General features: G+C 44.5%; 1 protein-coding gene across 1 annotated transcript in view; it reads left to right on the top strand.

Annotated features, from left to right (window-relative positions):
- The window catches only part of LOC137541042 (myosin-3-like), a 37255-nt gene extending 14406 nt beyond the window's left edge, over positions 1–22849 (top strand). The window contains exons 2-4 of the mRNA XM_068262191.1: positions 16955–16996; positions 20204–20415; positions 22610–22849. Coding sequence (XP_068118292.1) covers positions 20212–20415; positions 22610–22849 — 444 coding nt within the window. The 5' untranslated portion in view covers positions 16955–16996; positions 20204–20211. The remainder of the gene's footprint in view (positions 1–16954; positions 16997–20203; positions 20416–22609) is intronic.
- The last annotated feature ends 2537 nt before the right edge of the window (positions 22850–25386 follow it).

Here is a 25386-nt window from a genome sequence, read left to right as displayed (position 1 = left end):
GTGTGCGGCTAGAAGACCAGACTAGCTGCACACAGAGCGGAGCGTCCCATGCGACTGGAACGCAGGAAGTCTCCGCCCACTTTTGCCGCCGGCCCGACACTTAAAAACGCTGGAGGGGAGAGGCAGGAAGGGGAGCACAAAGGTGAGGGATGGGGGGGAGATGTCCGCCCATCCCCACTGTCCCTATAGCTCGCCTTCCCTGCTCTGCCCCCCTCCACACAAGCCAGGGTGAACGGCGTTCACTTTGAAGAAAAAGTGGGTGGACGCCGTTCACCCGCATTCACGCAGGACTCAACCCCTGGTCTATGTGCTCTACAAGATTGACTCTCCGTCCTTTTCATGTTCATCCAGGGGAGATGCTGCATAATAGGGGAAATGCTGCCTCACTGACTAACTGGAATGGGAGATGCTGCCTAATGGGTGGGGGGGGGGGGGGGGGTTACTGATTATTTGGAGGGGATGCTGCCTAAGTCAGTGACTATTTGGAGGGGTTGGAGGGGGTAGTGCTGCCTAACGTGGGGGTCACTGACTATTTGGAGGGAGGGGGGATGGTCAGTTATTGAATACTTGTAGGTGGAATGCTGCCTAATAAGCATCTCTAGCTACTTGGATGGAGGGGTGCTGCCTAATAAGGGTCTTAAAGGCATTTCGATACTTGTTTTTTGCCGAGGGGTGCCTTGAAAAAAATGAGGGCGCCCTCACCCAAAAAGTTATGCAATTCTTGTACCGGCTATTGCCGGCGGCCAAATTACCTCTTTTTATTTCTAATTTGAGCTCCGGCAATTGCAGATAGCCAAACTAGTCGCTTAGCGCCGCTATAGCTCTAATTCTCATTATGGCGCCCGCCCAAATCATCGGCACACTTCTGTGCCGAAATGAGCTGTTTCAACAAGAAGCTCAGAGCTGCAGTTGCTCTGAGCAATCTTCTTCCCTTTTTCTTGTCTGTTTACTCCTGCTGTTATCTGATCTGGCTCCTCCACAGTGCATCGTCCTGGTATTACCCAGTATTGCCTGTCTTTGTCTAGGGGGTTCTGGTAGTATCTCTGTCTTCCTTCTTTCAGTCTCTATACCTTGCGAAATAAGGCCTGGGTGTAACTGTGTTCACCGTTAGAAGCAACAAGTCTCCTGAGTTTGAGCGAGGACGCGCCACATCGAGTGAGCACTGCGGTGGAGATTGGGGCATAGAGACTGAACCAAAAGCAGGGAATCTGCCAGGCTTACAGCTAGACTGGCCAAGCAAGTTGATCACTTATCAACTGGCTTGGAATGCAGGTAATGTTGGCTCTGCCTTCAGTGGTTGATGAGGGCTTTCCCAAGATGCAGAGTGTGTATAGGGCTACCTGGTCTTCACCAGAGCACCCTGCATGGAATGATGAACTGCCACACTTAGTGGTCAAGGGATGTTTTGCTGCTGGTGACTACTAGGTTGCAGCCCCTGGGATCACCCCATCAGAGCCAGGGAGAATTCTGGAGGCTGAGATGCCGAGTAGATCGGGGAGATGCAGGTATAAGCTGGTGCAGAAGAAGCTGTGGTCAGAGGTCAATGAGAAGTCAGGGAAGAGAGCAGGCAAGCAAAGCCGAGGTCACAAGCTGAGGCCAGGACAAGCAACAAACTCAATAGATACATCTGTAAATGCATTTAACCTATTGTTTAGCTGCTTCCTTTGATGGCTTGCAGTATAAATACAATTACCTCCCAGAATTCCTTGCTGGTCATAAAGGTTTGATCCTGCTAGACTTACCTTGAGTCTCAGCCCTCTGCATATTGTTTGCTAATATTATCTGTATTGCCTGTTCTGTCTTTCTGCTGTGATTCTTCTGTCGCCAGCGGAGGCTGACAGAGAATCGTTCTGTCTGTTTGGATCGCATTCGCCCTAGCGGTAGAGGCGGTGGTTCCTTCTGTATTCTGCCTTAGGAGTGTAGCCAGAACAGCGGTTGCTACTGGTCGCTCCTTCTGTCTGTGTTATCTGGAATGAACGCTTGCTGTCGTCTCGGTGTGGTAACCGTTTTGCAAGCGTTCACGTTCTCTTTTGTTTTCGTGCTTCTATGGTTAGTCAGGGTTGGTACGCTTTGTCGCTATTGCGCTTCTCGTGTGGCGACTGTGCCGTGCACGCGCTTTGTCGCTATTGCGCTTAACGTGTGGGGGCCGCGTGATGTTAGTCCTGTCTGTTCCTTTGCTCTGTCTTACTCAGTCTGGTGTCGCTATTGGCAATCGCCATCCTTGCGATTGCGTTACCACTTGGTTTTCATTGTTGTGTGTTCACTGTCGCCGGGTGACGCCTAGATTGGTGGACACACATACATTCTGTCTCTGTGCTCACTCTCTCTCTCTAAGGGCTATCTTGCCCTGCATTGCTTCAACTCGTACAATTCCCATCTGGCATCTGTGGGCAATGCAGAGGGGTTATTCCTCTGCACTCCACAGCTCCATCTGCCGGTGGGAATCTCTCTCTACAGGTGCATTGCACCAAAGCTGGGTTCTGTTGTTTTAAACGCTTGTGGAGGATTTCCGCAGTGTCGGCGCACATCTTGTGCACTGACCACGGAAATAATTCCCCATTCGTTACACCTATTAAATTATTATTTTGTTTTACTCAGGCTTACAGCATTTTCCTTCTTCCTTGTCTTAGCGGAGCTACAGCTCTCTTAGTCAGCCTAAACTGTTTTATAAGTTTATAAGATGACATATAACTTATTATACAGATAGAAATGTTATTTAAAGATTCATTTTAGGGAATGGTGAGGGTTGGGCTATTCTCGCTGTTCTAGCATTAAGTCACAGTGTCACATGCTTGGAGTATGTCTTTTAAGGCTGGCTGCCATGGCAGTTAAGTCCGTGTGGGTATTTGGAAGAATCTGAAGGGAAACTCGACCCTTAGCTTTTCTTTGCTGGCATTAGAGGTCGGTCACTGTACAGATGCCCTGGACAATGATTGGCATCTGACATCAAAGCTGAGAACGGAGCACTGGGCATGCCAAGCTTTCAGTCTCAGCAGTTGTCTTAAGCTAGCCGTAACCTACTAGATGTTTACATTGAAGTTCATAAAAACATTCAGACAGAAATAGATTTAAAATCTAGGACCTCATCCAATCGATTTTTATTGAAATACTAAAAAAAAGTTGATCAGTAGTAGCTGTTACTTATATTGATTGGGATCCAAGAGGTGTTGGGGGAATTGATGGCTGCATAGTTTTGTACTGCATCAATTTATACACTTTCAAACTGATGGCTGAACTACACGGTATCTGCTTAGTTTAGTCTACGATCTACGTCATGCAGCGGGCGGGATAGTGGCGTTTTCAAAGTAGTTGGCTGTCGCTCTCTCGCTGAGCGGCCATCACTGGTCTGGGGCCTCTGTACACACGCCTGACTATTGACTGAGGCGGTCATTAGTTAGGCGTGTGTACAAGGCTTTTTTCTCCCTTGTCTGCAAGTAATCACAAGAGTAATTTGAGCTGTCAGCTCTGTGCCACGGGTTTGCAAAGTTATGTGCTAATATTTAAAGCAAAAGGTTAACTTTTTCTGTGCTTTCATGAAATCATGAAGTAGACACAGAAGATATATTGTAGGAGTTCTGTTAGTTGTAACAAATAAATGTCTTTCTGTAAAGGTTATTATGCTGTTGCTGATCTTTTAGAACTTTTTGTTACGGAATTATACGAGCCATTAGCCCGGCCATGGGGCGGACAGTGCCACCTTGTCTGTCTTCCCCTGAGGTAATACTTGTCTGGGGGTCCTTGCCGCAGGGGTGGGCCCCCCTCACTTTAGTTGGGCGAAGTGTGTGTGTGTGTGTTGGCTAAATTCCTCAGGGACCCAGTTTAACAGGGTATAACATGGACCTCATGCCCAGGGGTGCAGACCCTAACAGCAGCTATGGTGGAGGAGATGGACTTCAATTTGGTGTATGTTGGTGGATGGGGCAACGGACCTGGGGTGCCGTAGGCGACAGTAGGGTTCAACCTGAACAAGTCACCATCTCCTGCAGCTTACCTGGCTCCTCACATAATGACCTGTTTTTGTTCCTGTTTATTATGCTCGATGTGGTCAAAAGGGGGTCACAAATGCTGGGCAAGTTTGTGTCTTCAAAAATGTGTCACGCCGATGCAGCGTCTGTGGAGAGGCAACTCCACCCGCATCTGAAAAGAAGCTGACACAACACGGGGAGTCCCAGTCACCGGTGATAAGCCTACGCTAATGGGCGCCAGTGGTGACTCTCGCCGGAGGGATAGTCCATCGTGGCTAACTGACCAGTTATCATCCGCCTCAAGCTGGGCAGCCCCCGGTCAGTAAGGTACTGGTCCACCCCTTATCTTGCTCCTCTATGGGGGTGTGAAGCAGCAGGCATATAACAGTGTCTGTTACAACGGTGAGCATTCCTTGCACCTGGCAACTAGAAGAATTGCGTCAAATGTGGCAAGAAATGCCATACTGCTATCAACCTATTTATCCACAAGACAAGATTGGAGAAGCAGTTGGTCCATAATAAGTTTCGGCATAATAACAGCACAATAATTTACCTCTTTGTGAAAAAATTTGGATACGCACATGTGTTTGTGGCAAAAATACCCATAGCCACTGGACATAGGTATTCCATGTTGCTTCCAAACGTGGGCAGGTTTCTAACCTTAAAAAGTTGGAAACCTGGAGAAATGCATTGTTGTGTTGTGTTTTGTTGTTTTTAGCCTCCCCTGCACCATCCAGTTCTGGCGTAACCCCTTAACTACTTTCCCCTCCTGGACGTAGAAGCTACGTCCAGAAGGCCATGTGCGCTCCCACGTGCTCCCGCGGCCGATCGCGCGCAAGCACGCCCGCTCCCGACCCACGGTTCGTTAGCCAGGGAATCGGTGAATCGGGCCATGGTGCCCGATCACTGATTCCTCTCCCCCGCAGAAAAAGCGACAGCTTCTCTCAGAAGCTTCGCTTTTTCTGCTTCCTACGTCCACCTACGTCCCTGTAAGCGTACATATTACGCATAGAGTGACGTCATTGTAAACAAACTCATGGCTGCCATCTTGTGGCCAAAAAGTAAAACTACATCTAAATGTAAAAAAAATTAAAAATACACATATATTTACAATATATATATATATATATTATTTCCATCCCACCCTCCTAAAATACCCACATAAAATGTTTTAAAAAAAAAAATGCATTACAATAAAAAAAAAACAACACATAAATATTTAACTACGGGTCTAAACTTTTTAAATATCTATGTAAAGATGAAATATTTCTTTTTTTTTTTATTATAAGCTTGTAAATAGTGATGGATGCAAAATGGAAAAAATACACTTTTATTTCCAAATAAAATATTGTCGCCATACATTGTGATAGGGACATAATTTAAACGGTGTAATAACCGGGACAAATGAGCAAATAAAATACGTGGGTTTTCATTATGGAGGCATGTATTATTTTAAAACTATAATGGCCGAAAACTGAGAAATAATGATTTGTTTCCGTTTTTTTCTCATTCTTCCTGTTAAAATGCATTTAAAGTAAAGTGGCTCTGAGCATAATGTACCCCCCCCCCCCCCCCAAAGAAAGCCTAATTAGTGGCGGAAAAAACGAGATATAGATCAGTTCATTGTGATAAGTAGTGATAAAGTTATAGGCTAATGAATGGGAGGTGAACATTGCTCCGATGCATAAAGTGAAAACGATTGAGGGCTGAAGTGGTTAAAGACCAGAGCCTTTTTTTTGTGATTGGCTCACAGTGATTACAGGGTCTGCAGCCAATGAAATTGCCACCTGAATAGTGTTATTAGACAGCAGTTTGTGCGAGCGAAAGCATTGGGAGCAAGTGTAGTTAAATTAAAGCGGAATGAAACCCAGCATTTCTACTTTGCTTTAATAGATTATTTACAGCATATTATATACAACCAGCATTTTTATTTTTTTACTAGAGCAGTATTCAAAGGGTTAACACAGGCCTAAAGGTCCGTACACACGCCGGGCTGGAGGCAACGACGGGTCCGTCGTCACCTCACGCTGGGTGGGCATTCCAGCGACAGTCCGGCGTGTGTACAGTCTGTCGGCGGACTGATACGGCTGTTTCTGAGCGATCCGCCCGGCGTATCAGTCCGCCGACAGACTGTACACACGCCGGACTGTCGCTGGAACGCCCACCCAGCGGGAGGGGACGTCGTTGCCTCCAGTCCAGCGTGAGTACGGACCTTTAGAAGCTTTCCTGCCAGCAGAGCTGGACCCATCCAAAGTTGTAGATAATGTTATCTTGGTTTTTAAATGTATCAAGTGAGGAATGTAAACAAAGCCTTCTCTGACACTGCAAACTCTACTGAAGACAGTGAGACAATCAGAAAGCATCAGAAAGCATTTATGCTTAAGTTAGACGATGAATAAAGCAGTTATGAATAAAATGCAAAGTCAGCGCTCAGAGTAAAAAAGTGTACTTTGGGAAGGTATAATTTCTAAATGAATAATAATACTTATGCACAAAAGCAAATATGCTAACTGTATGGCATATAAAAAGTAGGAAACCGTGTTTTTATTGAATATTATGTCAGGGTTTTATACCGCTTTAAATGTGACACAAATTAAAAAAAAAAAAAAAAACAGATACTTACCTAAGGGAAGGCTTTGGATCCTAATAAGACATCCTGTTCCTCTCACGGTTTCCGCGTTCCAATGCTGGATTCCCGGTTCAAATCTTCTGCCGCAGAAGGATTCGGAAGTCTTCAGGAGCATGAGTGCTCCCAAAGATGGCGGCTCCATATTGCACATGTGCGAGAGAGAGAGTGTGATCGCGTATGCTCAGTATGAAGCGGCCCGTCATGGGGAGCACTCTGGTTCCTGAAGACTTCCGAAGCCTCCCGTGGTGGCAGAGAGCAGTTTCTAACTGATCAGTCAAAAACTGCTATAACGGGGGAGTCAGCGCAGGAACAACGGGACCAGGAGAGGAACGGGAAGGCTCTGCAGGACCCAGAGCCTTCCCTCTCCTTGGGTGAGTATCTTTATTTTTTATTTATTTTTTTGCTTCAGACTCCATTTAACAATTTACCGACATCCTATCGTATTAAAACGTCATGCTTACCGCTATTAATGGCAACATGGCGGTTTAATACGTTGCGCATTACCGCCGCTGCTACCGCCGTGTGCGCGACGCTACCGCCGCTGTTTCCGTCGGGATCCCGTGCTGGGTGATTGGGGAAGAAGACCGAACGGTCCTCTACCCAATCACAGTGCTTGGAGTGAATGGACGGATGAAGGTGTGTAAAAAAAAAAAAAAAAGTGAACACTTCCTATAACGACCGTTCACTAGCGCCATCTTGTGGCCAAAAAGTATATTACACCTACAAAATACGTACATTTTCAAGTATATACACATCATTAATAAAATTACACTTCCAATCCCCCCCCCCCCCCAAAAAAAAAAAACACTTGTAAAAAAAAAATCAGCTTAAAAAAAAAAAAAAAAAAAGTTGCCTTAGGGACTCAGCTTTTTTATTCTATATTTTATGGGGGGAAATTAATTTTAATTTATTACATAGGGGCTTGTAATTATGGCCAGAACAAAAAAAACAGAACAGAAAAATATCACTTATATTTCAAAATAATATACTGTCGCCATACATTCTGATAGGGACATAATTTAAACGGTTTAATAATCGGGACCACTGATCAAATAAAACGTGTTTGTTTTATCCACAGGAGAATGTTTAATTTTAAAACCATAATGGCTGAAAACTGAGAAATGATTTTTTTTCTGTTTTTCTCATTAAAATGCATTTAGAATAAAAAAATTCTTAGTAAAATATACTATCCACAGAAAGCCTAATTGGTGGCGAAAAAAACGAGGTATAGATCATTTTCTTGTGATAAGTAGTAATAAAGTTATTAGGGAATAAAAGGGAGGAGCACTGACAACTGAAAATTGCTCTGGTCCGTTAGGATAAAAACCCTTGGGGGTGAACTGGTTAAAGCTGTTTCGTGTCAGTCACAAGCATGGCATAGATATTAACTGCGCGCTGTCCACAAATGCATAGCTCCCAACTGTCCCTCTTTTGGAGGGACAGTCCCTCTTTGGGAGCCCTGTCCCTCTGTCCCTCTTTCCTCCTCATTTGTCCCTCTTTCAGGACTTTGTCCCTCTTTCTATTTAAATATATATATTTCTCTACTAAAAAATTTGTTTGATTGACTCTAAACTTTATTCCCATCCTTTAAATTGATATATTGCTAATTTTATAATGTTAATATGAAGGAAAATGAACCAGGCTAGAAAGGACCAGTGTGGTTAGAATTATAAAACAACATATTCTTCCTATGAAATCTTTATGGTATGCGTGACTAGGGATGTGATGGGGGTGTGATTAGAGGTGTGGCAGGGGCGTGGCTTAAGTGTCCCTCTTTCTCCTCTCAAAAGTTGGGAGGTATGCAAATGGTTAATGAAAGCCTATTTCTCAGTGGTTCTAGGTGATGGAAGCTGTGAGTCCTATCGGAGAAAAGCGCTATAGAAATGTTATTGTTGTAGTTATTGTTAACTCTTGTTTATAAAGAAAAAAAAATCCTGCAGCTGAGCTTTTAAAGTACGGTTGAAGATTCTTTATTAATAATTTGAGCAACACATTAGTACCCAGTCACTTTCGTAATTGACTTCCTGTAAACTGAATTTCGGATTGACAAAATAAAAGGACTCTCTGTCAACTTGTTTGTCAGAATTATGCCTGGCAGCCATAGAAGAACAAGCGGGCGAGATGACAGCACACAATACTCAGCAGTCTGAAGAGGATGGAAGACACTAAGTGCTGATTGAGAGCTGTGACTGAGACCGTAGTGGTGTCGGCAGACTGATGTTGCTAATGAATAGGGAGACTTCACCCATCAGCAGTAATACCAAGCTACAGGGATAATGAGTTACCGCAAGACTGCGTATACCAGCAGCATGACTCTTCCTCAATGGCTAATGTCTGGAATGTTGTGCTTTCACACTGTGTACAGTATGAGTATGCAGATGCTTTTGTACACATATATAGTCATGAGGAAGCAAAGGCACATCCTTTTTCAGTTGAGCATCAGGACATATAGAAAAATAATCTCTCATCCATGAACGGGCACGCCTCTCATCTGCACAGTAGCACTGAGCCGATTAGGCTCAGTAGTAGTTGTCCGCAGCGTACTGCGCAGGCGCTGAGCTACTGCGCCTGCGCAGTACGCTGTGGACAACATGGACCTGAGTGACAGCGGCGCCTTATGCGGGCGCAGGAAGGACGACCTCAAGGTCGGCCTCTGCACTGGCGGGGACCCCGGGCCGGGGACTGAGAGCGGAGCTGTCAGCGTGGGACATGTCAGCTTCAAGGGGCTGGAGGAAGCCCCAGGTAAGTGGATTGGGGGTAGTTTATATTGCCTGATGACTCCTTTAAGTGGACGCAGCTAATGGAGAAGCTTACAGCCACTCTGCTGCACACAGAAATATGTAATGACAAAATCTGGGGTCCATGGGAACAGCACCAATCCAGTAGGTGATAGGTCGTTGCTTGACTCCTGTTATGTCTTATTTTTGTGTGGGGCCTTTCCTCTTTGCAATTTTTTGTGTGTACGTCAGCTTGAGCATTTTGGGGAGCAACCAGACCTCCCTCCTTGAATACAGGTGGTATTAATACCAGCTTGGTTGAATTTTTCTCAGTTGCTTGTGTTAAGTTTGGTGTTTTTAGTTTTTCCTTTTATTTCTTTTTTTAGCAGCATTATCTAAGTTATTCTATGGTTTTTGAGCTCCGAAGGGGACATTTCTCTGAAATATTTTCTACTACATAGACTCTTATTACCTTCTGTGGATGGACCGTTTCTCACATGTTCTCTTTGCACTTATTGACTGGACTTTACTTGCAGTTTCTCTTTGCTCCTTACAGACTGTAACCTGAATACTATTGTCTTCTGTATAACAATAACTTTGATGCTGTATGTATACTGTTTTGCTTTTTTTTAATCATTTTGCTCTTAATAAAAACAGTGTAAAAAAAAGTAATAGAAACATAATGCATTATTGGTTTCTTCCTTATGAGGATATATGAGAACACAGCAGAGAGCCCATTGTTTACTTCTGGCTGGAACATAAATGCTTGTGCTCTCTCCCTTTTTACACCCCCATCCCTATGCCCTGATGCTGGTCACACACACATCAAAGCGGACCTGGAGTATTTCATGAACTCCTTATGAGTAATGTTTCCCAAAATTGTATTATATTAACAAGTTGTAAAACTGTTTATACTGGAATTTATGCTAAACAACACTGATGGCCAAAAGATGCTGATAAGGTGGCCATACACTTGTCAATTGTACTTGTCCATATTTGGCAGATTCCATCACTGTGATCAAATCTGCTAAAAATTGATGCCGCCAGCAATGCCCCATCAATCCATTTCCATCCAAAAGCAATTGATTCGGTTGATCACCCTAGCGGCTTTCAGTTTGGCGATGACCGACAAAGAGTGTTGGCAGCAGAGCTAACTCTCACCTGTCCCATGGCACTCCCGAGCGCTGCTAAAACATTGCAGAAGATTTGGGCGCAGCCGGCGCCACTATAGGCCGTAATAGGAATTACGCCTATAGCTGCGCACAGTAAGTAACTTTGGCGTCGGAAGAAGATGGAGCTTAAGTTACTTTTAAAACACTGAAGCACAAATTCTCGGCGCTGTCTAATCCAATCCCCATTCCAAACGATAATTGCGAGTGCATAAATAAAACTAAAAGGCTTTCTAGCTGATGACAACCCACATTATAAGGTTGTATATCGAGCATCTGTATGGACAGCTCCGACAGGTCTCCCGTTGACTCTTATACAGCCAGCAAGCGAAATGCTTTTCTCCTTGGATACTCATCAATGGGTAAATAGTAAATGAGGTGATAAAGCGATCTAAGTGTAGATGTTTTAATTCAAATGTCTCAAAAGCATAAAAACAAAAAGCGACTTACAGACAGGGACCCGAATCACAGAGTGCCCCATATCAAGAAAGCGCTCTACAATAAAAATCCCAGATAGGGTATCTTCCAGGTGCCATGCAATCTCCCACCTAGGGTGTCAGAAACACCTGATCTGCTGCATGCTTGTTCAGGTTCTATGGCTAAAAGTGTTAGAGGCAGAGGATCAGCAGGACAGCGAAGAAACTGGTATTGCTTAAAAGGAAATAAATATGGCAGCCTCTATATCCCTCTCACTTCAGTTGCCTTTTAAGTCGCATCTATATAAGGTGGCGTCGTTGATGGTATCCAGTACTAGTGTGAACGCCAGCATCGGATGCCTGCGTCTGCATTTTTTTCACCAGTGTTTCCCCCAGTGACTGGAAAGGCAGGGGAATTCCATTGTCTTGCATCAGAGTGAATACAGTATACGTTTGGTAAGTATTTATGAAACGTGATTATTAAAAATAAGAAGGTGAAGTTTGGTTGTAATAAATATAACATAATGTTCTTTAAGGGCTCTTTCACACTACAGGCAGCGGTAAAAGGCTAAAACGCTGCGTTTTGGCTGCAGGCGTTTTCAAGGCGTTTTCAAGGCGTTTTAACGCCAATACATCACTATCAATTGTAATAAGAAACGCCGCGGTAGGCCCAGAAAAAGCGCCTGGGAGCGTTGAAACGCAACGCTCCAAAACGCGGCGTTTAGTGTGAATGGTAAAATGAAAGTCTATGGACTTTCTTTTACCAAGCAAAACGCCAACTTCGGCAGTGGCGTTAAAACGCCGAAAAAGCCCTCTGGTGTGAAAGGGCCCTAAAGGAATACTGTAGGGGGGTCGGGGGAATCACCGATGCTCCGGCCCCGCCTCCGGTTCACTTCTGGAATTTCAGACTTTAAAGTCTGAAAACCACTGTGCCTGCATTGCCGTGTCCTCACTCCTGCTGATGTCACCAGGAGCGTACTGCGCAGGCACAGACCATATTGGGCCTGCGCAGTACACTCCTGGTGACATCAGCGGGCGCAAGGACACGGCAATGCAGGCACAGTGGTTTTCAGACTTTAAAGACTGAAATTCCAGAAGTGAACCGGAGGCGGGGCCGGAGCATCGGTGAGTGGCTGCCCGGGCGCAGGATGTCTGTGGGGGACCATTAGAAGCCCCGGGTAAGTTCAACTCATTTCCCCCCGACCACCCTACAGTATTCCTTTAACTCCACTCCTCTCTTTGCATGTTCTCCCGATCTCTGTTGAGCTTACGTGGGTGTGCTAGACATTGTAGTTCTTCAGCAGCTGGTGCTCTGTGGGCTTCTGCAGCCTGTAAATCCTGCTAGCTGCTGACACATTATTGGGTACAGTGGCCACATGCTCCTGGGACAGGAGAGACTCCCGTGCTGCATCCTAGCTGTCACTATGCTCCATATCTCATGCCAGGGTGATAATCCTATTATTAAGAGCCGGAGGTCGTGACTCCCCCCAATTGTGCACCTTGGCCAAGTCCCCGAATGGCAAACAAAATACAGATGGCAGCATCATCGCTATATTTATATATTAAAGAAAAAAAACAACACACAGCAGCAGCCAGATCCAATTCCCAATTATAGCAGGGGGATCAACCGGAGGATTATTGTTGCACATTATAAAAGCACATTATGCCTTCCCCGGGAGGCTGTTTGCAGTGCTTCACACAGTAAGTCATTAAGCAGATAGGACTCTTGAGATAAGCTGGGCATATAGACTAGCAGATATCCTCACCGACTTTGAGACCTGCTGGACATCACAACAATTCCTAGCTGCGACTTTATCCAAGCAAGCTGGGATGCCTTCCATTCAGGGGGAGATGCTGTTCCTTTTCCTTCTGGAAAACACAATAGCTGGAGGAATTGCGCATTTGGGTGGTAGTCGCTAGATGTTCCCTACGAGCTGTACTGCTTGATGGAATTTATTTTCATTATTAACAGAATTATGTCTGTCGTTCTCACTCTTTTTTTTATGTATTTTTTCTCGCCTCCTGTCTATCTCTCTTCCTTCCTACCTCTCTTCCTTTCCTACTATTTGATTCACTTTAATCGAATTCTCCCTCCTTCTGTCTGTTATTTGTGGGTCACATGGCCGGCTACCAGTGGCAAAACCCTTTTGCATCGTTTCTTGTCGATTTGTCATTGTGGCGTGTTTTGAGCCTCAGTGGATAGGGAACCACAAACACAGCCAACACTAGAAGCTGCTTGCAGCGTCTTGGAAAATTACATTGATTGCGGTTCTTGTGCAATCAGCGGTAAACTCATTGAGATGAACACCCCAATCATCTCAGTGCAGGACGCAGTGGGCCCTGGTGGTAAGCATGGACTTATGCCAGCAGCTATCAGCCATCCGCCATCCATCTAACTGGATAGTGTACTGGTTAAGGGCTCCGCCTCTGACACAGGGGACCAGGGTTTGAATCTCGGCTCTTCCTGTTCAGTAAGCCAGCACCTATTCAGTAAGGAGTTCTTGGACAAGACTCCCTAACAGCACTACTGGCGGGATACTAGTGGCTGCAGCTCTGGTGGTTTGAGTCTGCCAGGAGAAAAGCACAATATGAATGTTCTTTGTTTTGTCTAAACCAGCCCTACTCGATTTCTCTCACTCCCTCTGTCTTTCTCTACCTTCCTTCCTTCCCTTCCAGCCTCTCCATGTCAGCCAGTGTGATGTATTTGATATAACAGCTTTTGCACTGTACCAAGTTATAATGTTTCTGGGTGTGACCTCACCACTCTCCATACACCAGGTTTTTTATCATGTTTCATCATCAACTGTGGATTGTGGGAATAGAAAGGGTTGTTTCTATTCAGTTTAGTGCACATTTTGATTGTATGTTAAAGAAGAATCAATTGGAGGGATAAAATTGTTACTTTTTTTTTACACTGAAAAAATGTGATCGAGTTTTTCAATCGATTGTTGTTTTTAGAAAGTAAATTCAATATATCATCCACAGTGTTATTTTAAAACATGAGAAAATCAATTTATTTTAATCAGTTGAAAAAATAATAATTTGATTAGTTTATTGACTAACAATGAAAATAGTGTGGTTTTGTTTTATTTTGTATGGCCATTTTTAGATACCGTACATATAATGGTTGATTCAGAAAACTTACAAACTATTTAGTTCTCTCTCCTTATCTGTGGTATCTTATGCGGTATGTCTCTTTATCTGTCTTAACTCACAAGTTATCTCAGTTTTTTCTAATTTATCTCTCCTGGGCTCATATGCAATTCACTTTTTTCACTTGAGTTTTCTCCTAGGAGAAAAATTGTTGTCTTCGATTTAAAATAACTTTTTGGCACTTTGTAATGCAAAAAAGTATTGAAAAGTAGGTAAAAAGTACTATCAAAATTATTTTGAGTATTTTTTTTGGCTTGCTGGTGATTTAAAGGGGATTTTATTGACAAGTTTTAAAATATCACCTAGGAGAAAACTCAAGTGAAAAAGTTAATTGCATATGGGCCCTTATTTGTTTATTTTATGATGTATTTCTCCTTATCTGTCTTAGCCTATAATTAATTTCTCCTAGGGCCTGATGCACTACACTGCAGTGAGGCTGTGTTCCCGCTGGAGCGGGGAACGGACATTTTTTTTTCTGTTTTTCACTCATCGCTAAACGGACAGTAAACGGCTCCTATTTTATAAATAAATCACACTTGATCCATTGTGGTAAGCGGAAGCATAGGGTTTCCTGTTGGGCTTAAAAAGACCAATGGGATTTCTTAGCAACAGGGAGAATTCTCTTTGGTGTTCATAGTGGACCAATGAAAATTCTCCCTGTTGCTAGAGAGAATTGACCTAATGCAGCCTATGGAGAGCCCCATGCTCCTGCCAGCCTTCGGGCTAAATGTATAGAGTCCGATTGGTGGCGGGACAGGTGAGCGGCGAAATGCTTTGGTCGGCAGGTGGATGCGGAGCAGACAGCACAGAACGAACGCAAAATGGACAGGCAGATGTGCTTACCGTGTCTGTTTTGCATCTGCTCAAGTGGGAACTGAGCCTGACGTTGCCATGCGCAGAAAGCGCTCGTCAATCTCCCAGTTTTAACGCAAGAGTAGCACTACACGTTAACCTAGTTTCGCCACAGATGCGTTATCGGTGCTAAGGGGTTAACGTGCGGTGTTCCCCTGATGTTAGTAATGGTAACATTTCTGTGCGCTCCCTGTGCACAGCAACTCTACTGCAGTGCGTCAAGCCCTTTATTGGTTTTATCTCATGAGTCATCTCTCCTTATAGTTGAGGTGAAAATATGTAAGATGAGATAATTCATGAGATAATGTTATGTGAATCATAATAAACCATAATAACAAGCAGCTATTTTTAGCTGGGTAACAGGCGTATGGAGGCTTGTGACAGTGTCCTTTTCAATCAAATTCAGTTTCAAGCTGTTTCAGATGGAGGAAATCTTATTTAAAGAGGAGCTGTTAGGTATAAGGTCTCAGAGAAAATAAACACATATATCAGTAGCTAAAGATTGGCTGTACTTACGTTACATATGCATTTCACTGTCCACGTTTGGATTTCACAGAATTTGTATATAGTATATGCAGAGATAGATGCTCCTGACAGCTCATGGCAGGCTCCATGTTTTTCTGTCAAATGTGTCGTCATGTCCTGCCTGCTTCCTGATCACAGATAAGCTCCTACTTGAACAACACAGTGTGCAGTGAATATTAATGAGCCATGTGGCTAGGAACAATAGCTGACTCCTGCAGAGTACTCTGCCCTGAGATTTATCAGTGCTACACGCTGGACTGATTAGAAGCTTCTGTAACGTCTCATTAGCAGCCGAGGGGAGGGCCCCAGAATGCTTTGCAGTTTAGTATGCGGCTTGCGTCTTTATGGGTCTATAACAGACTTGCTGATAAGCACACATCAAAGGTAACTGAGATTTTTATCTTCACTAATGGCTTTTGAGCTTCCTTCTAAACTGTTTAACACAGGAGAATAGAGGTTTAAATTAGCTTCTGCAGCCTGACAGTTACTCTTTAAAATACCTTGCACTTCCCCATCGTTGAATATCTCCCGTTCATCCTTTTCCCCGCTTTCAAGAGTTGACAAGCAGTGGCGTTACCATGCGGCATAAAACCGTCTCATGTTGCCTTTCAGTACGGCAACTGCAATGCTCAAACACAACTGCATGGTGGGGGAGGGGGGGATTGTCTGCCGCTAGCAAGCATCTGACCGGTGGACGGGAGCTGCTGACGGGCGGTGAATTCACCACCTGTCAGATGCTCATGGAAAAGAGGACTAACTTTTTCTCATAGAAGATAATTTTTCATCTTCTGCTTAAAATAACTTTTCAGCACTCGGCATTTAAAAAAAAAAGTACCAAAAAGTGAGTGAAAATGGGCTGTCAAAATCAAGCACTATTTTCTTTCTTGCTGGTGGCTTAAAAGGCACTTTATTCATAAAATGTGAACATATCACTTAGGAGAGAAAAGGGAATTTGATAAGGGCCTCAGTCTACCCCCCCCCCCCCCCCCTGTTATGTTATGTAAGTTGGGGTAAGGAGAAAACAAACCAAAAAATGGAAAGAAGGTGAGTACCTTCTCTCCATTTTTTGGTGTGTTTTCTCCTTACCCCATCTTTCTTTGTGTCCCCTCTCTCCCTCTTTCTTTTTTTATTCTCATCCTTTTTTTTTCTCTCTTACATTTTTACTTGCTTTTTTTCCTTTATAACTTACCCTCTTTTTTTCTGTTCTATCTTGGTTTCTTTTTATTTACCCTCCTTATTTGTTCTGTCTCCCTCTTTGTTTTTATTCTCTGTTTTTTTTTCTTGTTCTTTGTCGGCCTTTCTTTGTATTCTCTCCCACTTCACCTACTACCTGTCTTTTCTCCTTATCCACACTTCTTTCTCTGTAGCATGTAATTATTGTTATGATGGGTTTATTATATTGGTTATGATGGTTTTACTATACTTATATCGACCTTTCCATAGCCATCATTTAATCTTTCAACAACAGTCTAGGAAGACAATTTATCCATATGTTATGATCTAAAGCTTTATGTTATGTCCCCTCCAGGTTTCCATCTGATCCCTTTTAGCTGCTGGCCGTATTAGTAAGGTAATTTCCTGTTTGTTCTTTGAATGTTTTAGTAAAATATAGGTTTGAACCATAAGATGAAACATTATGAAAGTCATAAACGATATATATTGTGATTCCATAAAGTTTCCAGTATTACGTTGTATGCTCCAACACTCTCTGGTCTTGGCAACAGTAACATATTGTATCTGTGTAATTTAGATAATCACTTCTATAGATGCTTTAAATAGTAGTGATCATTAACAAACTGTTTCCCATCCCCTTCTTGCACCTCTGACACTGTGGAAATCCTTGGACGTTTTAATGCACGGTATTAATTGTTATGTATATAGCGCTTGGGGAGCCCCATGTAAAACTTGCACCAGGGCCCATAGCTCCTTAGCTACGCCACTGAGAGGGGGGCTTGACTTACCCATGCCACCTGTAGCCGATGTGTTACCCTCACGGTCCACACAATGCCACTATTCTCTCCTTCCGGTTATGAAGGAGGAAATAGTGGAGTTATGTGGACCACAAGTAGAACACATCGGCTATAGGCGGCAGCATAGGTAAGCCCACCCCCCACCCCGCTGACGGCATGGATATCTAATTTAAATTTCGATTGGAAGCCCCATAACACTGACAATTGGGGGCTGCTCAGCAATGACATACCAACACTTGGGAGTCCTACAGCAATGACAAATTGGCACTTGGGGTCACAAAACAATGACACACTAACACTGTGCATTCCAGAACTATGACACTCTGACTCCTGAGAGTCCCAGAACAATAATATAATGACTCCTGGGAGTCTCAGAACAATGACAAACTAATGCTTGGGGGTCCCAGAATTAACACTTGTGGTCACAAAATGATGACACTAACACTTGTGGATCCCAGAACTATTACACATTAACACTTGGTGTTCTAATGCTAGGTACATGATACAATTTTCTGGCAGATTTATCTGCCGGATCGATTTTCTTCCACTGTGTGCAATCTGAATTTTGATCAATTTTCCAATCAATTTCCATTTATTTTTATGGAAATCGATCGGAAAATCGATAAAAATTCAGATCAGAGCATGTTCGATCTGGCAGGTAAATCTGCCAGCAAATTGTATCGTGAGTACCTAGCATAGCATCACAGTGACTTTTGGGGTCCTCCCAGAACATTGGCAAATGATTCTTCCTGCCAAGACGTGGAACCTGCTCTTGTGTAGAAGCAGGAAGTGGTCTGTGATACAGGAATAGCTCTGACTGTAATAAGTACACCATACCAAAGCAAGCTGAGCATTACACATGTTGGAGACTTGCTGAAGTCTTCAGTACTGTCCTCACACTAATTATCACATTATGTTATTAGAGTAGAGCTGCTAACAAGTCACACAGACTAATCCATGGACAGCATTCAAGGACCACACAGAACTAAACTGCTGACATGAGAACATTACAATCCTCTCCTGTCAGTAATTGATCTGTGATCCTTGGGAGTTGAATAATTGCAAATACCTTCTGTTTTTAGTAGGACAAGTAATAATTAGCATTATTAAAAGGGAAAGCCCACTTTTGTTGTTAAAAAAGATTCACGCTTCAGATCGATGTGATTTTATCAAAAGTCATTTCAGATTTCTTACCTTAATTTATGCACGGAGATTAAAAAAAAAATTCAAACCAAAAACGCTTCACCACCTAACTGCTAGCACATTGCTTAGTGAGTAAGTTAGTTTACTGATTATTGAAAGTGATTACTGTAGAGCACAGGTGTCAAACACAAGGCCTGCAGGCCGAATGCGGACCACATGGAGGTGATTGACAACGGCGCTCACACAGGCGCAGTAGAACGGGCCAGCAAAGCTGTAGCGAGGGACAAAAGGGCTGCCAGGGGCTGGAGGAAGCCCCGGATAAGTACTACTATGGGTAGCAGGAGTTGCTTGACGACTCCTTTAACCCTCTGGGCGATACAATTGCATCACCCAGGAGGGGGCGCAGCACTTTTTTTAAAAAAAATTCTTTTTTAAATCATGTAGCGAGCCCTGGGCTCGCTACATGATAGCCGCTGCGCAGCGGCATCCCCCCACCCACTCCGATCGCCTTCGGCGATTAGAGTAAGCAGGAAATCTCGTTCAGACGGGATTTCCTGCTGGGCTTCCCCGGTCGCCGGTCGCCATGGCGTCGTGACGTCAGAGGGAGTCACGATCCACCCCTCAGCGCTGCCTGGCACTGATTGGCCAGGCTGCACAAGGGGTCTGGAGGGGGGGCTGCGCGGCACGGCGGGTAGCGGCAGATCGGCGGCGATCGGAAGTTACACGCAGCTAGCAAAGTGCTAGCTGCGTGTAACAAAAAAAAAATTATGCAAATCGGCCCACCAGGGCCTGAGAAATCCTCCTGCGCGATATACCCCGAGCTCAGCTCGGGATTATCGCTCAGGAGGTTAAGGAGAGAAAATGAATCCTGTGGAAACAGGATTCAGAAGAAAGGTAAAACTTGAAAAGAAAAGCAGCTCCGGCACCAGTCGTCAATGCTTCAGTGAGAAATTTATTCCAATAGGTACAGTAAGGTTACATGGAGGTACAAAAAGAAGGCCGTCTTTTTGTACCTCCAAGTAACCTTACTGTACCTATTGGAATAAATTTCTCACTGAAGCATTGCCGACTGGTGCCGGACCTGCTTTTCTTTTCAAGTTTTAATTGTGATACTCTCACCAGGTAGAGAGCACAGTCGGCTCGGTAATCCCATTCCAATTGCTTTTCCAGGACACTCGAGTGCCAGTCACCTGTTTTCTTTTTGAATTTGATTCAGAAAAAAAGGTGATTGAATAGCCAAGGTATTTTCTGGCTTATTCGAGAACTCCAGCTTAACATGACTTTATTCCATTTGTTATAGTTACTTGATCCAGCCTCTCAAAATATCTACCTTAAGGCGCGTACACACGCCATACCGCTGGCAACAATGGGTCCGTCAGACCTTCCCGCTGGGCGGAAGTTCAGCCGTCAGTAGCACATGTGTATGCACTGTCGGCAGACTGATAAGGCTGTTTCTGAACATTCCGCTGAGCAGATCGTTCAGAAACAGACTTATCGGTCTGCTCACAGCGCGTACACACGTGCTACTGTCGGCTGAATGTCCGCCCAGTGGGAGGGTCTGACGGACCCGTCGTTGCCGGCGGTATGGCGTGTGTATGCGTCTTTACATTATACCACTGTCCCAGTGAGTGACCGCTGTCTCTTCTCTTTCCTTCTGGCCCCAGCTGTCATCATGAGTAGCGACGCAGAGATGGCGGTGTACGGGGTGGCGGCTCCCTTCCTCCGGAAGCCTGAAAAAGAGCGAATTGAGGCCCAGAACCAGCCGTTTGAAGCCAAGACTTACTGCTATGTCACCGACCCCAACCTCGATTACGTCAAAGGCAAGATCAAGAGTACAGACGCTGGAAAAACAACCGTAGAAACTGAGGATGGCAGGGTAAGTCCTACAGGAAATCTTTCCTAAGAAATATCACTTCCCTAAAATAGTTAGATGTCACTGTAGACTGTTGGCGTTACCATCATCACACTACTGTAAAAGAAGAAGAATAAAACCACACCTAATATCCAGCAACCTGTATGGACTGTACTTTCAAATCCTCTCACAAACACAGGAAGATCAGGTTTTCTTCTATATGCAAATTTACAGGCTTCCATGAAGATAGACAAACTAGGCTTCATCCTCCAGACTCCACTGTCCTGTTATGAACAGCCTCACTTCAGGAGAAACTTCCCCAAATGCTTTCCTGTCCCTCCTATGGGCAAATGGATTGTATTCAATAAACAAAGTATGCAGATAAAGTAAAATAATATTTAAATTCTTCAGCGCCCTTGCTACGCATATCTATGCCCCTGTTTACTTCACTTTAGGAGCGTAGTTATGCAAACTGTTTACTTACCGCCGCCGCACACGATTATCGCGTCTCTCCTGTTCACATACGCTGCAGTCCTGTCCCTTCCGTGATCGGGGAATGAGAAACAGCTGTTCTCAAACCCGATCACTGTGCCAGTGATGAATCGGAGCTTCCGGCAGCAGCGAAAGCTCTGATTTAACAAAAAAAAAACTAGGTTAAAGGCTGCCATACACTGGCCGATTGCCACCAGATCGACCAGCAGATAGATCCCTCTGTTATCGAATCTGATCAAAGAGGGATCTATTGGCTGCCTACACTGCAAACAGATTTTGAATCGATTTCACTACGAAACCGATTCACAATCTGTGGAGCTGCCGGTACCGCCGCCCCCCCAGCATACATTATGTGATCCAGCCTGCGCAAGTCCCCCCGGTCTCCGCTGTCTCTTCTCTGCTCTGGGCTCCAGCTTCACTTTACTTCCTGTCAGGGGAAGTTTAAACAGTAGAGGGCGCTCTACTGTTTAAACTTCCTGTCGGGACAGGAAGAAGTGAAGCCAGCCGGAGCCCAGCATGGAGAAGGGACAGCAGGGAGAGCGGGGACATGCGCCGGCGGAACAGGTAATGTATTGCCGCTAGCACCGACTCACCGGCGATCGAGCAAAATCTTCCGCGCGGACAGATCGACAGGAACGATCGATTTCGGACGGAAATCGGTCGTTCGGTCAGCGTTTGCGCATCGATTTCACAGCCGATTTGATCACAGTGATCGAATCTGCTGTCTATCGGCGGTAAAACGTTTAAGTGTATGGGCACCTTTACAGCACATGTAAACACTTGGGTCTGTCTTCTATTTATAGAAAAACAAAAGTTTGCTTTCCTAAAACAGAAAGAATTTGCGATAATTCAGGTTGGAGTGAGCTTGAGATGTCTCCCAGAGCAACACTGCTGGATATATGCAAATTAACCATTGTACCCTTAGAAGCTAAACACACCTCCAGAACCGCTGGAATGCAATGATGTGTCAGCTTGTTCATTTGTACAGAGCCATAATAATCCAACATGCATACAGACTGTTTCGAAATGTTTGATCCTCATCAGTGCATGGCATGGATTAATTTGGCTCTATGCAGTAGGGCTTGTAACACTGAGTGGTACAGTCTAACCAGCAAACTCATGGTGACCCAGAACTCATTGGAGTGTGTAAGGGACTACAATGGTCCTAAAAGCCCCCTTACTAAGATGTTAAGAAAAACAAAAGTTTGCTTTCCTAAAACAGAAAGAATTTGCGATAATTCAGTTTTGTTTTTCTTAACATCTTAGTAAGGGGGCTTTTAGGACCATTGTTGTCCCTTACACACTCCAATGAGTTCTGGGTCACCATGAGCTTGCTGGTTAGTCTGTACCTTTCTATTTATAGAACATGGTGTTAGTGTATCACCATCTTGTGGCTAAAAAGTGAAACTACACCCAATTACAAGATTACACTTTTACATATTATTATTATTAATTGTATTTATAAAGCGCCAACATATTACACATAGAAAAATTAAATACAGTTTTATTATTTTCGAACTCCTTCCACCCCTTCCCCATAGTTACCAAAATAAAACAAAAAGCTAAAAAAAAAACAGTAGCATCTCTAGCATTTCAGCCTAGTGTGCCCCCAGCCTCAAAGCACACATCATATTGCGGAATATGGGATATTTGTAATGAACTGTAGCTGAAAAAGTAACACAAGAGGCAGACAGTGGGTGAAGTGTATCTGTATTTTGTGTTTCAGACTGTCACGGTGAAACCGGATAATGTCTTCCCTATGAATCCTCCTAAGTTCGATAAGATAGAGGACATGGCCATGCTGACTCACCTGAACGAACCGGCTGTCCTGTACAATCTGAAGGAACGCTACAAAGCTTGGATGATCTACGTAAGTCCTGTAGGCTCAGTTCCCATCTGTAGCCGGATGCTATTCCCCCTCAGAGTCCTAGCAACTCAGAGGAAGAAGTCATTCGGGGTCCAGTGATCACAGGAACCCTGAATGACCCTTGTGCAGTGCGCGCACTATAACGTTGTGCTATGCTATAGCAGCGTGTAATGATCCGCTCAGCTGGCTGCACTGGCAGACAGCTGTTTGACCATTCCTCTAGTCTGTGGGCTGCAGGTCTCTGGAAGAGAGACCTGTCTTTCCATTACAAGTTTCTGGTCTGTTCTGCTGCTGAGGAATTTGCATACACTCGTTATGCAAATCCCCTACCTGCCTCCTTTGATGACTGGCAGTATAAAGAGCTATGTTTCCTAGAGTCCTTTGCTGGTCAAAAGGGTTAGTCTTGTGAAACACTCCTGGAGTGTCAGCCTTGCTCTTTGTTTGAAGATTAGCCTAGAGTAATTCCTGGGACTGCACTAGGCAGGTTCCCTAGTGCAGTTAGGATTGCATATCTGTTTTGTTTGTCTGTTGCGATTGTCCTGTCCCAGCGGTGGGCGACAGGAAGTCGTTCTGATCTTTGTTCTTGGAGTATAGCTGGAGCAGCGGTTGCTACCAGCTATCTCATCTGATCTGTCTTTCCTGGATCGCACTCGCCTTGCGCTAGTGCTGTGGATCCGTCTGATCTCCATCTCTCTTGCTATACTTGGATCGCACTCGCTCTGGCGGAAAGAGCAGTGGATCGTATCTCTCACTTATTCCTGTTTTCATGTATCTGTCTTGTCAGCTACGAACGCTTGCTGGAGGCTCGGTGAGGTAACCGTTAAGCAAGCGCTCGCGTCCTCTGTTTCATGTTTGTCTGTCGGTGGTTAGTTAGGCGTGCTTGTCTCTGTTGTGCTTAACACGCGGGGACCGCGCATAAACGCGTGCACTGTTGCGAATGAGTGCGGTGTTCGCGTTTAGTTAGCGTTTGTTATTTTCCTTATCTTCTCATTGTATGATTTGCTGTGCCTTTGCTACTCTCGTGCTCTGCCTTGCTGTAGCCTTGTGTCACCTCTGGCAATCGCCTCTCTCGCGATTGCGTTCCTACTTCATATTTGCTGTTGTATGTGCACTGTCGCGGGTTTGCGACTAGATTGGGGCACATACATACATTCTGTCCCTGTGCTCATTCTCTTCCGCAATCGCTTCTCTTGCGATTGCACTCACTTGGTTTCTTCTGTTGTGTGTCCACCGTCGCAGGTTAAACATACATATATCCAGGCACATCGCCTCTAGTTAGGACATTAAATAAATTATTAGGGAAAGGGAGGTGCTGAAGGGGGTGTGGCTAGAAACAGAAAAAATCAATTAACCCTTCGCACACTCACATGCAAATGTTCAAACAAATGCATTCACAGATTTACTCATCCAGGCACAACTGTTATCCCTACAGCTAAATTAAAAGCCAGGGTTTTAGTTCACAGAAGAATGCATTCTTATGCTTAGTCACCTATACTGCGTAGAAGTACCCAGGTAAACATAGGTGTCCTCACTCTGGCCCTGTAACATGCATAGTGCAGACATGCAAACACATTCATTGCATCAAACCTATCAATGGATTAGAAGCACACATCCTAACTTCCTCTCCTGGAAAAGACAGTGCATCTTACCAATCGCACAAGGGAGCTAACATTATGTGTCCATGTGCACCATGCGCATACACCAGCATAAGCTGTCTGCATGTTGACAAACATACAGGGGAAGGGGGAGTGCACCGAATTGGACCCTAGCCACAGGGGTCAATGATAAGAATAAACATACATATATCCAGGCACATCGCCTCTAGTTAGGACATTAAATAAATTATTAGGGAAAGGGAGGTGCTGAAGGGGGTGTGGCTAGAAACAGAAAAAATCAATTACCCTTCGCACACTCACATGCAAATGTTCAAACAAATGCATTCAGGTTTGATGCAATGAATATGTTTGCATGTCTGCACTATGCATGTTACAGGGCCAGAGTTAGGACACCTATGTTTACCTGGGTACTTCTACGCAGTATAGGTGACTAAGCATAAGAATGCATTCTTCTGTGAACTAAAACCCTGGCTTTTAGTTTAGCTGTAGGGATAACAGTTGTGCCTGGATGAGTAAATCTGTGAATGCATTTGTTTGAACATTTGCATGTGAGTGTGCGAAGGGTTAATTGATTTTTTCACCGTCGCAGGTTGGCGGCTAGATTGGTGGACATACATACATTCCTCATCTGTGCTTATTCGGTCTTGTGTCGCTGTTAGCAATCGCCATCTTTGGCGATTGCCTTCTCACTTTATCTTCATGGTTGTGTGTTCATCGTCGCAGGGTGGCGACTAGTTTGGTGGACACACATACCCTCTGTCGCTTTGATCTCTCTCTTTCATGGCTCTCTTGCCCTGCGTTTCCTCCCTTCGTACAATTCCTGTCTGGCGTCTGTGGCAGGGCAGAGGAGCTGTTCCTCTGCACTCCACAGCTCCACCTGTCGACAGGAATTTCCCTCTACAGGTGCATTGCACCTTTTGCTGGGTTCCCTCAAATTATACGCTTGTGGAGGATTTCCGGAGTGTCAGCGCACGTCTTGTGCGCTGATCGCGGAGAGAATTCCACAATCGTTACACAGCG

Source organism: Hyperolius riggenbachi, chromosome 12 (genome assembly GCF_040937935.1).
Source record: "Hyperolius riggenbachi isolate aHypRig1 chromosome 12, aHypRig1.pri, whole genome shotgun sequence".
In the NCBI taxonomy this organism is placed as follows: domain Eukaryota; kingdom Metazoa; phylum Chordata; class Amphibia; order Anura; family Hyperoliidae; genus Hyperolius; species Hyperolius riggenbachi.
This window is presented reverse-complemented; position numbering and strand designations above follow the sequence as displayed.